At 42.4% G+C, this 16,706-nt stretch overlaps 1 protein-coding gene across 1 annotated transcript in view; it reads left to right on the top strand.

Annotated features, from left to right (window-relative positions):
- Window positions 1-13,309, top strand: part of cntln (centlein, centrosomal protein) — a 78,604-nt gene extending 65,295 nt beyond the window's left edge. The window contains exons 26-27 of the mRNA XM_041035155.1: window positions 3,299-3,373; window positions 12,459-13,309. Of these exons, the coding sequence (XP_040891089.1) occupies window positions 3,299-3,373; window positions 12,459-12,569 (186 nt within the window). The 3' untranslated portion in view covers window positions 12,570-13,309. The remainder of the gene's footprint in view (window positions 1-3,298; window positions 3,374-12,458) is intronic.
- The last annotated feature ends 3,397 nt before the right edge of the window (window positions 13,310-16,706 follow it).

Here is a 16,706-nt window from a genome sequence, read left to right as displayed (position 1 = left end):
CCCTGGGGACTTCCTCCCATTTATCACAAGATGAGAGACGGCGCACCAGGCACTTACTCACACTTGAAACCAATTTTAGCCCTTTGCAGCCCAGCTCCACCCAGGAGATGACAGGGAACAGTTTCTCACTTGACAAAAAGTCCCTCTCATCAGAGCTGAAACCTCTGTGGGTAAAACCATTCTCTTCCCCTCACCACTTGTTTTCCCTGTCCTATTAATGGTGGTTAATGGCAGGCTGCTTGGTGCCTTAACATGGTGAGTGTGTTTTTCCTGTTTTGTTAATTCAGAGATCACAACATTGTTAAGAATGCACAGACCCACCAAAAAGCTGTAAATGTTGTGTCACAGAGTAAGGTTAAACGATTATGTGAGTGTGCGTGTTACTGAGCGTCAGTAATAGATCCCAGGAAGAAATGGTTTGTGTCTGTATGTGAATGTGTTTTTACGTAGCTGTCAATGGAGGAACACAGCTATTTCACATCTGCACCAATTGAATCTCCTCCGGCACATTAAAAGAGCCGAATGGTAGTTTGTGTCTAATCTATCCCTACAGCTATCCTTAATCTAAACTGAGGATGGTTTGTCACACATTGTTGTTTGCCAACACTGTGTTGAAAATTATTTAAAATTTTGTTACAGGCCTGAAGTTTCAGGATACTTGTTTCAGAACTGTGATGTGTCTTGAGATTTTTTCCTTCTTTGGACTTGAGGATATGACATGAGGTTATCAGGATGTCCTCGTAGTCTGAAAGAAGTCCAACACATAGCAAGTGTATTCATTTATTCACTTGGTTGTGCGATACCAGTGTGCTGAATGAGAGCACAGGGCTCACTGGGATTGCTTTTACTTTTCAGTTTTACTTTTAAATGAGAATACTCCATTGCCAACATAGCTACTTTTCTTTAGTTTGGCAGATTTCTCTTGTCAACAATATTTGCAAAAGTTTTCAGCATTGTAGGGCACTGGTACTCGGTTTGGAAATCAATGCATTTTTGAATTTTTGGCATACAAAAATGTTTAAATGAATTATTCCTGGTTGTGGTTATATTTTAGGGGGATTTTGGGAACAGGTGACCTTGATGTAATTACCCACATCTCTTCCAAAGGCTACATATTTTTTTTCCTCCAGAGCATTAGTCTTGGTTTGTTGATTTGTTCCTGCGAAGAAAAAAAGAAAAAGAAAATGGTGTTTGTTTTTTGTATTTTTAATTTATTAATTGATTTTCAAGCCTTTTAAAAATCATACTGAAACTTGCAGCTGCCTCCTCACACACTAACATACAAAAACACACAAAATCAATGTGCTGTATGTACATACATGTAGATGCAAAGAAGGCGTGCAGATGTGCTCGAACATACCTACTCCGCATATGTATCACGCAGCACATTGTTATTTGCCTCTATCCATTCCATAGTGTGCAACTGAGGACCAGAGAGGGCAGAGCAGCTTCAGGCTCATGGGCAACATGTTGTGGAGTTAATGATCCAGATGTAATAAGGCTATAATTGCCAGGCCAGTTTGTTTTGCACCTAATGTTAGATGGAGGGTCAGTGCTTTGTTATATATCTACCAAGGGTGGACAAGCACACTGACTCTCATGCACATACTCTTTGTTGTTCACCCTTGTGGGAGGCTTGAAGACAGCAGTCACAAGAAGGCTCTCTTCTCTCACCCTCTTTCTCTCTCTCTCTCACTAATACAACCACGCACTCCCTCCTCCCTCCCCCTTGCTCTCCATCTACTTCTCAGGTACCGTAAGCACCAGTCACTAATTAGGCATACACTGAAATTAGGTGCTGCCACCAGGATCACACATAGAGGGTTCCAGGAAGCTGGAACAGTCAAGGTGACACACATATTTAATCCAAATGTCAGTCCTCTAGACCTAGAGCCCTTGCAGTCTTTGGTCATACATTCTGTGACACGTACATTTTGTGTCATTTGTGTCTGAAATGCTCGCTGTCATCAGGTCAAGGTTACAAGAATGCTGGGCTGCAAGGGGATAAAATGTGCAACGAGATGGAACTTGAGACCTTACTCATTGATAGGGATATGTCCAGTGCCAAAATCCTAACCCCCCCAGCCTCCTTACTATATGTTTTTGTGAATGGTTCAGAATTTTGAATTCAGAAGAAAGAGAATGGATTCTTCCCAAAAATCAAAGCACACTCCTTTGTTAAAGTACAAATGTAAAAAGCCGTTATTATTGTGACCATATGATTAAAAAACAGGGCCGACAGGAGTTAACCACACAAATAAATTAGTGAAACCATATACAGAGATGTATTTTCAATTTTCTTTTATGGTACTGAATTTTATTCACATTGGGAATTTATGGAACGTGTGCAGTGAGCTGCTGTACAAAAAAACTGCACAAGTTCAGATTGATAATATGATGTTTGATATGTAAGGTAAGACTTCCCATGACCTTCCTAAGCATTAACATTGCTAATATTTTTCCTCAGAGAAGGATTCTCAAAAGCATAATTGGTCAGATTTTTCCTTAGTAATCTGAAAACCAACATTTGTTTGTCTGACTCACATCCATATTGCAAAGGATATTGTGTAATTTTCAAAGCACTGTCTAGTAAAGTCAGCACCTGAAACGGACTTGATCAAAGTTCAACTAAAGTCTGCATGAGCCGCCATGTAGATCTGCCACTCCAGACTTCACAGGATTGTGTCCGTTAGGTCCTCCAGTCTGCAAGTCCAGACTTTTAAATTCAGCTGCACACACACAAACACACTCCCCCACACACATTGCCCCTGCCCTCCCCGTGTCCCTGTGAGGCAGTGTAAGGCTCGTCACATCATTTTGAGCAGCAACACCTGGGGTTCGAAATGAAGAGGTAGCACATTAGTGCTGAGGTGTACATGGCCATGCAGTCGCTCTTCACCCTGTTCATTAGCAGTAACAAGGCTACCATTCTGTTAGGTCTTTATACATGAGTAGCATGCAAACGTATACTGGCGTGCCCTGCCACTAACTCTCCAGAGAGCTTCTTCAAGGTCCTGGCTGGTGTGATGCTACAATTCTGCCCTCAAGCAGGAAACACACATAGGCCAGTGTTAAGATACAGTGGTGGGTTCTCTCTAGAAACACCAACAAGAATCAAGCACACCTTGAGTCCGACTGGCTTGATTTTTTTTTACACAATTCACCCACATACAAAAAACTGAAGTTATAGGTGGCATAAGTGTTCTCCGGAAACATCGGCATAATGTCATCACTGTGTATTTTTCAGTCTACAACCTGTCAATGAAATACATGTACATATTCGCTGTTATGTTTGCAGGGAACAGAGGCTCGTTCAGATAGTCCACGAGACCAGGAGTGGCTGGACCAGTTAAACCACATCCTCCAGCAAACGGTAAGGCTCACCCGTCTGCAATAACATTACTCATGCAAGCGCAAACTGCTAGTAACCTCTCGTCATAGTAAAATAATTTATCAGCCTAGTTTAGCTCTTAGTTTCGGTTAGATGTAGAAGTGGAACAAATGCTTTCTGGATTGTCAGAAGCTTACAGAATATTAGCTTTTTTTTTTTTCTTCTTTTTAAAGTTGATCAAAACAAAAATAGATGGAAATGGAGGAGAGTGGTACTCTCTCTAAATCAAGTAATTCTCAAAAAAAATCGCATTGGTTTTAAATACAAATAGCATTGTAATCTGCATTGCATTACTAGTTTTTACTCTAAAAACACCACTTGACTTTTTTCATCACAAAGAAAATTATACATTATATTTATTTTTGTTGAATTCAGTGTTTGTTTTTTACAAACAGCAAGATGTTCACATTTACTTATTAATAAACATTATGCTAATTTGTTAATTGCTTAATATTGCTATATAGTTTTTTATGCTTTATAGAGAAACACCTTAAAAAGACACGTTTTGTGATATGTAAGGTTCAATTCCCGTTTTACAATTAAATAATGGTGTTTCTCTGTGTATCTAAGAACGAATAATTAAAATGCTAATGGCTTTTAGATTTTTTTAACTGTCATACCAAATATTTTAGCCAAACATTGCAGATATGCAGCTTTGTCAGTATTCATTGTAGAAAGAACTGGATACCGGTTTCATACAAATTCAGTAAATGGCGGATGAATTTTAGTTTCCCACCCAATTGTGTCCTGCTCCAGGCTCTGAAACAATGATGCAAAAGATATAACAAAGAAAAGCAACTACATCCTCACTGTGTGTGTGTGTGTCTGTGTGAGTCTTTGTGTGCACAGCCACTCATCTGTGAGTGCTCTGCTGGAGCTTTACTCGAGTGCTGTCAACGTCTGCTTGCTGTGATATGTGTATGATTGAGAGTGTCGAGTGTGTGTATGTGTGTCTTGTCTGTGTTCTTGTCAGCGGCTGCCGCAGGCACTCATGCGTCGCCTCCGCACCACGACACACACCAGACACTGTTCTCTTGTTCCCCAGATCTTCTTCTGACCTTTCCACCTTCCTCTCCCCCTCCCACACTAACACACACACACAACACTCTACTGAATCCATGTTTTTCCCTTCTAGCTGGACAGCTCTCAGTCCCTGTTCTCTGTCTCTCTCTGCCATCCTCCTCTGTCCCGCATTCCACTCTCTCTCTCTCTGCCTCTCTCTCTCTCTCTCTCTCTCTCTCTCTCTCTCTCTCTCTCTCTCTCTCTCTCTCTCTCTCTCTCTGGCTCAGACCCCGAGGCAGCTTGTTAGTGGGGAACTAAATATTGATTTGGTGGGCCTGTCGATGCCGGGAGAATGAGCTAGTGTCCACCAGAGACCTCGGCACCAGCAGCCTGCTATCGACGTTTTCCGTGGGCAGAACAGGGGTGGTGGAGGGGGGGAGTGCTGAAGCTGGTGTGGGGAGTGGAGGAGGAGAAGAGCGGAGTATGACAAGGCTGAGACTCGCCCCCAGGTCCCTGTGGGGACCGCTGGGACCACCGCAGTCATCCCCCCTCACTGAAACAGACTTTTTCTATCCCCTTTCAAGTCCATCTTGTACTGTTTTTTTGTTTGTTTATTTATTTATTTATAATTTTTTCTTCTCCTCTCTTATCTCATGGTTTCCTCTCGCTGTCTGGGTTTTTTAAACCATACTGTCGGATCAAGGGGACACCAGGCTCTGTCTCCTCCTGTCTCTTTAGTATTTCTGGCTTTTTTCCGAAGGGCAGCTGTTATTTGTCACATGCCAAGACACAAGAGAAAGGCCCGACGAAGACGCTTTTAGCACCTGAATGCTGGTCAGTTTAGGTAGATCTGCTAATTTGACATTTTTAAGGCAGCTATGATAATGTGCCTGTACCACACATGTCTGTTGATGCTGAGAAGCTAGTTATTTCTCAGTGTGGGAATACACTTCATGAACTCTCATACTGTGCCTCTTGGTTTCTCTACTCTCTGTCATAGTTTATGAAAGGCTCACCAAGCAGAACATCTGTGAAGTGGAATGGCCTGGCTTGTCACCCTGTCTGTGACACTAATAACATACTCCCCTAATAGTGATATGATCCTACCCTCGAGCTGCACTCACACACACTTCTTTGGATAAAAAGACACAGAGACAGAAATAGACCCAGTGAAAGGAAAGATGAGAGAGAGATCCATGTCCTTAACTGGCTGGCTGTCACTGAAAGAGGAAGAGGATGTGTCCATCTGCGTGTGTGTGTGTGTGGGTATGTGTACATATTTGTGTGTATGTGCACACTCACGACAGCCTCATCTTGTCACTGTCAGTGCCTAATGGAGCTGCCAGTGGGACAGCACTTTATTATCTCAGTGGCCCTGTCAATATCAAACCCATCACTCACTCTGTGTTGTGTCTCAGCATGTGTGTGTGTGCATATGTGAACGACCAGAAGAGTGGTATGTGTGTATCTGTGTCTCTGCGTGTGGGCCGTTGTTCGCCATCACTGTCATGCACTGCCACATGTCAACATAACAAGAAAGAGAGACATCCGCAACGCAATGGCAAGCAGTGCATTGTGGAGAAATGTGACTGTGTGTGTTGAGTTACTGCTCCCTTCATGCCAACGAAGTGGCATAGATTTCTGAAGCCCCCTCCCTGCTGCCCCACATGTCCACTCAAAACCAAATGAAACATTGCATTTATTTCCTCGTCTCTCACCTCCACTGGTGAGTTAATGAAATCAAACCCTATGCCTCTCAGTAGAGAGCCACCATAAGCAGCGCTCCATAGCCAGGATCGAGGGACGGTGCTCTCTAATAATCATGAGCAGGCCAGGGGGTGCACTGTATGGCTCCACAGCAACCCACCATGAATAAGGCCAGCAGTGAAGATGGAGTGTCCATATGGGCCGTGGGGTCCAGGCACCGACCCGGGGAAGCATTGATTTAATTGCCTTTGGTTTATTTGTGGAGTCCTAATTATTGACTGGAGGTAGAATTTAATGGGCCAAGTCTTTATGAAGACAGGGAAATGACTGGCTTCTGCTGCTGGCCAATAATGAACAGGAGGAGCATGTGCATGCAAGCGTGTGCACATGCACGCAAACACACACATTCCCTCCAGATCATTTTTCAGACTCATTTTGTACACACACATACCCATCTCAAGCCTCATGACAGCATAATAACATTTAAAAAGTCATTGACTTTGTTGATTTCTTTATGAGAGGACAGTGGTTTGGTTTACTGGTATGGGGTGACGCTGAGGGCCTGCTAATATTTACCTCACAATCACACCCAGGGGAGACGTACAAGCATCACTTCTTATCAGCCTCCAAACTATAACAAGCAGGTGAACATTACATAAAGACAGTAGTAGAGGCAGGCTGGACCAATCTGGACTGGGCCTGTTATAAAACAACAAAGATGTTTATGGATGGATTACAGGGCTGAAATGATTTTTGTAATTTCACACCCTTATTGAACTTTGGGAAGAGGTTGCTGTAGCTCACTGTTACAACAGTAAAGGGTATAATTTATATGATGTTAAATAACAGACTTACTTATGTCACTTCTTCTCAAAGCTTATCACCATATTGGTACTTCATAGAGCATTACATCATTAACCCGCAGTATTAAACATATCAAAGGCTCCATGCTCCCTGCATCACAGCGCTAATGTATTGAGAAAGTTTTCCATTGTTGTCGATGCTTTGAGGGTGAGGGGTAGTGCGTTGTGTTGTGTGGCTCATTATGCCTCTGTAATGACAAGGAACAGCTCTGAGTCCCACACTTCTCTCTGAAGGAAAGTGACTCTAATTAAGCCTCATTTAATGATTGAGCTAATTAAATCAGCCACTCTTTTTTTGTCTCTGTAAGTGTTTGTATGTGCGTGGAGGGGACTCGAGCTGAGCCTTTGTACTGTAAATATGTCACTGGAACAGTGGCGAGGACTAGGAGTGGGGTTCCCTGGAGGAGACTGATGTTAAAGTTGCTATTTGGTATGTTCAACTTCCATTACACATGAATAGAAACAGCAGACATGGTTTGCTGGCACTTTTCCTTTGCAGTTAAAAGGTTGGGGTCATTCCTTAACCTGGCAAACTACAGTATTGCAAACAGCACATTTCAGGAGGTTAGAATGGTTTGAATAGGCCAGGTGAATAATATTATTGTTCTTGAGGTATGGTTTTGAAGCTTTAAGGTTACTGTTAATCTGTCCTTTGGGGTACAATGGGCACTTGAAGTTATCACAGAAAGAAAGTTAATGATGAAAGTGGACATTTCCTCTCTGAATAAATAGCTAGATGTGTTGCATTCCCTTATGTCACTGAACAGACATTGAAATGCATTTTTTAAGCACTGTATTGTTTTATATGTGACAATGTGCTGTAGGCACAGCCACTTTTGATTGTCACTGCTTCCCAGTACATTAGCTCATCCAGTGAGCCACACTGTTACGGGTGTGTTCTTTATTGCTGAATTCTACCTAAAGGTTGCATCTCCTTTGTATGGATATCACCTTTCTATATTTATACCTCAATCGTGCCTGAATCACCTCATTTTCACACCTAATGAGTAGGAACCTGAAACAAAGACCCGGTGCTTTCCTGTGTTTAATCTAGGGTGTATTTAGGTCAGATCCCTAACAAATGCATGTTGCGCACTGAAATGATGTTTCCAAACAACTTATCAAGAAAAGGAGAGATTTTTAATTACAGTATTTGTGGCCCCAAGTGTCCAATTCCCTTTCATATCAGTCTCTAGTGGCCTAAAGGGGAGAAAAGAGAGGGATCTGTTCCGCTGCAGGGGTAGGTAATTACGAAGGAGAGGGAGAGAATAGGCTTGTCGGTGCTTTAGTGGTTTTCTTACCTGAGCCCCTTTTTGCAAATGTGACATATTCATTATCGGAGATAATCAAATGCAAGACTTTTTAGTATGGTGCCTTTGTGTTTGGGCTTTTTTTTTTTTTTTATCTATTTATCATGTTGTTGTTGTTGTTGTTATTCCCCCGCATTATAAATTTGATTTTCAAACAAAAGTGAGAAGATCAAAGATCAAAGAGCTGTTTTTTCCCCTTCTGTGATAAACTACTGTAACTACCTCTCCCTTACCTTGAATAGTGGCCTAGATTGGAGACAGCTCACCAGCCAGGGACAAAGATTTATAACAGGAATCCTTCACCACTCTGAAAAAACTCTTGTCATTCCAGTCAAATATGACACCATTCTATTTTAAAGTTATTTTTAAATTAAGTGGTCGTGTACATCTTTGTTTCTTACCGTTCAAGTCTACAAACTGTTTATACATTACAAGGTTATTATAGGTGCACACTCCTGTAGGACTTTTGAAGGACCCAAAAGTCGCTTCTGTAGTAGAATATTGCTGTTGAATTCAGCAGCAGCACCTGCCTAATTAGAAATTGCTTTTACAATTATATTGTGAGGTGATAAGGTAGTGAACTAGTGAAAAACTGAGAAAAAACACTCAGTTGTTATTTGCTCTGAGCGCGTGCAAAAAATCTGAATGATGTACACCCTTAAATCTCTTTCAGGCTCTCTGAATCCCCCTCCTTTCTCATTGTTACTCATTTAGATATCCAGCAGCTTGACACAATCTCTACAACTACTCACAAACTCGGCCCTTGGAAATAATTGCGCTAACCCGTTCCAAGGGAGAAGACAAAAGAGCTGGAATGATCGATCTTTTAAGAAAAAAAAAGTTGGTGTGTGTAATGCCACTACCAGACAATGGTCACTGGAGTGCTGCAACTTTGAGCTGCTCCTTGCCTTGAGGTGTGCCCCAGGCTATAGAATAGCAATGTCATTTAATTGGCTCATAAAAACACCTTTTGCTTGCAGCCCCTGTCCTTGTCTTCTCATACACACTCACACACATATATACACACACACACACTTGTCAGTGTCAGTGGCTTTACACGTCAGTTCACTTCTGAAACACGTTCATGAAATCATACCTAGACAAAAGGTCTGCTCTGCAGGGCCTGTTGAATAGTAATGGATGTGAGTTAGCATGGCTTAATGCTACAGTAGCTATTTCAGTGTTGCCAAAGGGGACAGGACCTCTTGCAAAATAGTGGTTGTGTTACTTAGCGCTGGTCCTGGCGAGGTCTGCCAAAGGGGACAGGGGCCCAGCTAAATCAACTGTAGCATAACATTACTGGCAGTTCCCAACACTGCCTTAAGCAGCCCAGGGGATCCAGCAGAGCAGCTGCATCACAGCTTACCTCCAACCACCCTGCAGGGTATCGGTCCTCAGCAGTTAGATGTGGCAGTTAGATGAAAGGAAATGATAGTCCTGCTTGTCCTGTTTGCGAGCCTGACCCTGAATGCATGTGTTTTCATGTGCAATAATCCGCCGATGTGAGTCACAAACCGTAGGGAGACCAATCAGAACAAAAGGTATTTTATTTTATTTTATTTTATTTTAATGTAATAGAATCATTTATCAAACAAGAGATTCAAAAGTTCATATAGCAACTTTAACGAAACATTATAAAGATATTGATGCTGTCGTGCTACGCAGTTCTTGTGCTTTCGGTTTGTCTTGAACGAAATTAGAGGGGGACTCCACGTTTAAGGGTTAAGACGCAGACCTTCAACTCCAACAAATGCTATTTGAGTCTGGCTAGGCACTTTGGTTGCATCTCTCTTTCTCTCATTTCCTGTCAATCTCTTCACTGTCTGTGAAAAAGACTTAAAAATGCCCCAAAAATGTAAAAACTGTAGAAACTGAAAGTAGATTGGGTTTCTTTCATAGTTTTAACATGTTTTAGGCTTAAATCACACTCGGGTTTATCTAGATCATGTTTACCTGTTAGTGTTGTTTACACATATATTCCCATATCTGTACTTTTAATGATCCAGTCTCCCACTTTACTGTCCCATAGAGCTTTGTGTTGTGGCTGTGTCTCTATTTTAGTGGGGGTTGTTTGCATAGTTAGTGGCTCTAAGTGCAATTAGCTGATCAGGAAATTGTTTGTGTGTGTGTGTGTGTGTCTGTCTGTGTGTGTGCCTGTATGCCTCTGTGAGTGTGTATGTGAGACAGAAAGAGTGAGTTTTCTCAGGAGGACAGAGGCAGAGGGAGATATCTCAGCAGTTACTTCAGTGTAGTGGTTCTCTGAGGAATAGTGCTGTGTGTTTGATGCATCCAGTGCTGCTGGAACTGACTCCCCACTGTACAACACATGCTCAAGTGTGCACACACTTCCCAGCATACAGCGCCTTGTGTTCCTAGCTCCTGTTACATTTAATGAAGAAGAGAGAAGTGTCAAGGGGCAGGGGGACTGTGTGTGCAGTTTCTGAGGCTCTCACTCTGCAGATGTATTGGAAATTGATAAGATGACGGTTTCAAATCACATCACAGTGCTTTTCTGTGTCCTTAAAACATGTCAGCTGCAGACCTAATTCCAATATGTGTTGTGAGTTTGTGTTAATCACTTCAAAGCAACACGATACCTTGTATTCCCTCCTGGAGATTTTATACAGTGAAGTTTGTTACATCACTTCAGACTTAGCATACACAAGCCTCAGCTTGTTTCTCTGCATAGTTCAATGGTTTATGTTTTCACATTCTCTTTTAAGAGATTAAAAAGTGAGACATTTTATGATATTGAAGTCGCTGTTTTCAACTTGGCCAGTCCACTTCTCATGTCAGGCCATGTGACTCGGGAAATTGCTCAGGGAATTAATTTGTTTCCCTCGCTCAAAAAAGGCGCCTGTAAGAGGCACATAACTTGAAGTGAATATTTATGGGTGATACAGTATGAATGCCTGCCTTTGATCAGACGGCCTAATGACCATAAAATCCTTGTGTCGATTCAGAGGAAAAACAAAATTAGCCTGAAGTCTGGAGAAAGACCTGCCCACCTCTTTGTTTTCACCTTTCACCAGCATTTGCACGACAAAAATTAAGAAAACACGTCGAAAATTCCTTCATACTCAACCTTTGTCATCCTGTATGATTATGTGAACATCAGTTCTCATCGTCTTACCTTCCCACCACAGATACAGTTCAGTAAAAACACAACAATGCTATAAACGTCCCCAGTGATGCCTAGACTGTTTTGATTATGCCTCAGGGCATCTCTGCTGAAAAGTGATCAACTTAAGCTTCTGGGGAAAGTGTAGAAGCTTAACCCCGCCAAAACGAGGCATTTTCCTGTACAAGAAGGACAGGTTCACATTTTTCCGGTTTGCCTTTAAACGCTTCTCACAACCCGTATGTACAGTTTTTGGTTGCTGTAATCATTCCTCTTGTCCACAAGGGCTATGAAACAATCCCTTTGCAACACAATTCCAATGTAAGACAAGGGAGAAAATCCACAGTAATTTTCCAGTGCAAAAATACTGTCTACGTTTTATTCTTATATTTGCTCTTTGCTCTTGGAACTGTATGCAGGTACATGAAGGGCAACTAGAAACCGGAGTCAAAGTATGTGTGAACATTCTTGGCCATTGGATCTGTTTCTGATTATGATAAAGGTTATCTGAAGCTTATATGAGGCAGTCTGAGTTCTGTTTATGTGTAAGGTGTTTCTTTGGTGAGCTTCAGTGGAGGAATAGATACCTAGTGTAACTTAAACTTCTTATGCCTCATAATAACTTCAGCTGAACCTAAGGGACAAACAACAGGAATCTCTTTAAGGTACATATAGGCATGCCAGTGCTGCTTTAAGACAGACTCGGAGAAAATATGAGCTTTTCTTTTAATATGCAAGAATCATACATTATCACTCATTGAGAATGGAAGTGTGAAACAAAGTGTTGAAGCTACTGCTGTGCAGCCTGTTTTGTGAATTGCTTTGTCAAAACACTCAACATGAATGGTCCCTCAAAAGTTTCACAAGTCCTCAGGGCCCATTTGAGGTTCTCTTGTTTCACAAAGCAGAAGATAGGCTCTCTGTAAAGCTGCCAGGTGTCAAAAATCTGAGGGTTTTTTTTTTTTTTTTTTAATAGTGGTGTATTTGTGTGTTTTCCTCATTTTCTCTAACCCCTTTCTACCACCACCCCCACACCCTTTTTCTATCCTTCCCTTCCCCTGCAGATCCCCTCTGCCGGCCAGCTAATGGAGGCTGTGCGCGTGAAGATGAAGGAGAGGAAAGTGCTGACAGAAGAGCTGGCCACGCTCGCAACACCAGTCAGCGAAAAAGCCTGACTCCCTGGGCTGAGGCTGGGAAAACTGTCATCCTCTTCTTTTTCTCCCTCCCTTCTTCTCTCCCTCACCAGTTCCTACTCAGTGGGAGATGGGCTGAGCCAAGCTGAGCCGGGGCAGCAGAACCAATATTTGTGAGAAAAGCGCTGTCGACTCACTCTGGGCCACTGGCGCAACACAGCAGCCCGGCTTTTGTAAATGAGCCCTCGACATCTGTGTTAGCGCTCAATGCACTATGTCTATCAGACCGGGCCCTTTAGCGCCAAGCTAATTTACAGTGCAGCCACTCTCCCCCACTCTCAACACAGACCTGGGGTGATAAGGCAAATGCTTACGCTAATGTTTAAGTTAGACTTTTTTTTTTTTTTTTTTACTCTCTTTTACCTCTCCCCCTAATTTATTTGGCACCTCAAGGACCTAAGGGTGCAGGGACTTGACCTAGCAATGCCAAGTCGACACTTTGAGAAAGTCAAGAGTGCAGCACAGAGCAGAATATTCACTGTAAGAGGTTAGATCCATTTATCAGACCGGATTGCTCTGCTCTCAGAGACCCTGCCCAGTGATCGGAGCTCAGTATTTATTTCTGAAGTAAATTAACTTTGTTTAAAATTCTTAAAATGATCTAAATTCTTATAGCTTCTACTCCGTGTTTGGTCTGTTGATCATTTAATAAGCAATTATGCTAAATATCAATCATTTTCTTTTAAAAACCACATCTTAATTTCTAAATAAAAACTTATTTCTCTTAATTTGGTCCATATTTTGTTCTTGGAAGATTGTGTTTGTTGTTGTGAATTTCATGGTCATGTCATGATCTTTCGTGGTTTCTTTCCTAAACTCTCTCTTGCATTTTGCCCGTTCCAGCAGTTCAAAGGACTGTCAGTCGGTATGTGATGGTGACTGAGGATGTTCTGGTGGACAGCAGGGTTCTCACACCTCTCTTATGATTGACAGCTGACTGTTGGCATGGTTCCTGTTTCTAACAAGTGACCCCTGCTGTTGACATCATTAACAAGGGTCCACATGAGCACACGCACAGAACAGCACAGCACAGGGGTGTATTAGAGGAGTGGCTCCATCCTTGACATATCTACCTCCAACCCCTCTTATCTCTTTCCCTTTTCCTCCTTCTCTTGTTATTCATTTTGAATATTAAACCATGATCCTGGTCTCCTCTGTCCTTGAGTTGGCTTCCTACACAAGAGACCTCACACTCCTCCCTTCAAATCATCCCTTTTTTAACTCCTTTCTTTACCTCTCCTAGCTTTTGTTTTCTTCTTTACCACTTTCCTCCTTTCTTTTTATTATGTATAATTAACAATGGTGTGAAGAATCCTCCGTTCAGGAATTAAAAAGAAATAATTCCACTTTTTAATCCCCCTCCCTTCTGGAATATATGCTAATGATGTCGTTTTCCTTTATCTTTTTATAATAAAGGATTAGGCCAGGACTGTCTCTAGCTGCAACTCGGGGACCAATTTAGCAGGGATCCAGGAGAGACAAACCCTGGTGGTTAATTACCATTCATTAACATAGTTTGCATCTTTTCTTCTTCTCCAATACCCAGGAGCCAGCTATTGTCAATATTTGTCCCATATAAATTTCTGCAGTTTTTTTTTCCCAGTCACTGTCCTCCAGCGTAATGCAGCTAATGACAAACATTAATAACTCTGAGAAATCCGGTGGCGCAGTGGGTATAGAAGAGCAAAGCATCGGTGCCACGCAAATTATCTCGGAGCCCCCACCCCTTGCTGTCTGACTCTCTGTATTTCTCTCTCTTCCTTTTAGTGTGTAATGCATAGTCAACATGTTTGCTCGCCGAGCCCCGCCATCCGGCCTTGGCTGACACACTCGTGCTATTTCTGTGACATATTCAAATGCGGGCCCCCTCAGCTGGTACTCCCTTGGGTTTAATTAACCTGGCCTTGCCTCTGACGCTCCCTCAGTGAAGACGTTAAAACGATCTTGAAAGCACCCTTCAAACAGCCCCCCTGCGCACACACACACACACACACCCATGTCTTCCACTAGGTGCTGTATATGATTCATCTCCTTTTTTTCTGTGTAGGAATGGCGTGCCATACCCTTCTTTTCTTCTCTTTCACTCGCTCCTTGTCTTCCACCCTTCTTTTCTTGTAAGGCTCTCATTAAGAGAGGTTTCCTGTGGGAATTACTTTGATCAGTAGTTCCAAATGCAAAGTTTTCCTCCCATCTCCTTTTATTCATTCCAAAACAATCAACTCAGTGTCATTTTGTTTCCTCTGTCTTTATCTCTTTCTTTCACCCCATCTTCTTTTTAAATCCAACTTTCTTCATTTTTTTTTTCTTTCCACAGATTCCTGCAGGATATTGTTCCTGGAGCGGTGGAGGAGGTCAGGGTCATGGGTTGACTTTGGGGTCGATCGATGATCTGTGTTTGTGTTGTGTGTCCCAAGGCCTTTCTGTTGTACTTTTAAGTTCCCTTGGTCTGGTGTGAGTGCGTGCCACTTGGGTGGGAAGACGGGTAGCCCACAGTACAAAGCACAGTCAAAACACAGACCAAAATTTCTGCAGCCTTCAACTGATACACAATTAGTCCTTGCAGATCTTGTCTGCCAGCTGTGGAGTGAATAGAAAACAGCCTCTGGTGATTTCCCTCACTTCACTGACACAGTTTCACTCCCTGGCTTTTGCTGCCAATACACCAGTCTGCTTTGATTTTTCAGGCACAGACACTTGGCACTGTCTTAAATAACAAGGTACTTGTGACATACAGCCAAATGTGTTTTTGACAAATGTATAATGCAACATGTTTACAGTTTTCATTGTGTCTATCCCCCATGTTTGATCCACAGAGAGCCAGTTCAGCACCAAAAGTAGATTCTGTTTACAGTGTGAATGACAGAAATCTCACCACACCTCTGTATTTACCCTGACTACTGTGAATTTTGGTCAGGAGCCTGATGATAATTATTGTTAAAACCTTAAGATCTCAGACATGGATGGCTTCTCAGTCCATCCATGTATAATGTTCATTTTCATTAGATCAGATGCCACCTTAAAAAGAAAAAAGGAATCTCAGTCTCCTGATGCACATATGCTATGTATACAACCTCATTGATCTTCACTTGAACAAGTCCCTTATCCTCCTCTACAGCGCTCCAGACATGAAACGGCAGCAGATTATGGGTGGATGCGGCCCGCCGTGGGAAGCTAGGGAGCAGATAAAAAGGCCAGCCACTCAGGGGACTAAAGCCATGTTTTGATGCTGTGTTATAAAGCAGAGGCATAGGGCAAGAGGAAGGGGAAAGTTACAGGATCTATGTGTGTATATATATATATATAGATCTCCTCTGGCTTCACTTTTTGGATTTCTCCATTCTTTGTCTTGTCCATCGTGACCACGCTCTTCCTGCACTTTTATTGTTCTTTGACACTCACACTTTCACTTTCTCCATCCCTATGGACTGTCCTAAGCCTTGCTCATGGCAGCTGTCTCTCTAAAGCCATGGCCTGAGCTCCTGGGGAGAAAAAAAGAGAGAAAGGGAGAATGAGAGAGGGGTTGAGCTGGTCTCTAATCCACCTCTTCTCACAGCGTAGGAGGGAAGCTGCAGTCCTCGACATCACCTCAGAGAGAAGTGACTCTTTGAATGTGACTATCTGAACCCTCTGGTGTCCTGATGACTAATCTGGGATGTTGTCTCAAATGGTGTAGAAAATGTGGCTCTTAATATCACAAGTCAGTTCAGTGGTCACACTTGGGTGCGCTATATTGTTGTCAGAGAGATTTCATGCTTTCAAATATATCATGCTTCAAGCAGGGGAGTTGTTTTTGTTCTGAGGTTCATAGTTCATCAATGGGCACACTACCCATCGTAATGCTTTTTTATGTGCATTCCGAATCAAAATAAACGGCTAAAACAGTATCAGTCCTCACTGGTCCTAGCTGTTATAAAATAGGCAGCTATCCTTTGTTTTCTGCTCCAGCATATACATAATAACACCTTAGTCTGGGGTGTATAGCTCCGCAAAGCACCTCTCCACCTTGACTAACTTTTCCAAGCACTCATTAGCGGACTGGCTGAAGTTTGGAGGGTCTGATGTGGGCTGGCAGATTACCCCCTGTAAAGTAGTACACCTCAGGTAATCACACTAATGAAT

Source organism: Toxotes jaculatrix, chromosome 4 (genome assembly GCF_017976425.1).
Source record: "Toxotes jaculatrix isolate fToxJac2 chromosome 4, fToxJac2.pri, whole genome shotgun sequence".
Lineage (NCBI taxonomy): Eukaryota > Metazoa > Chordata > Actinopteri > Toxotidae > Toxotes > Toxotes jaculatrix.
Note: the sequence above shows the minus strand (reverse complement) of the source record. Positions and strands in the feature narration are given on the sequence as shown.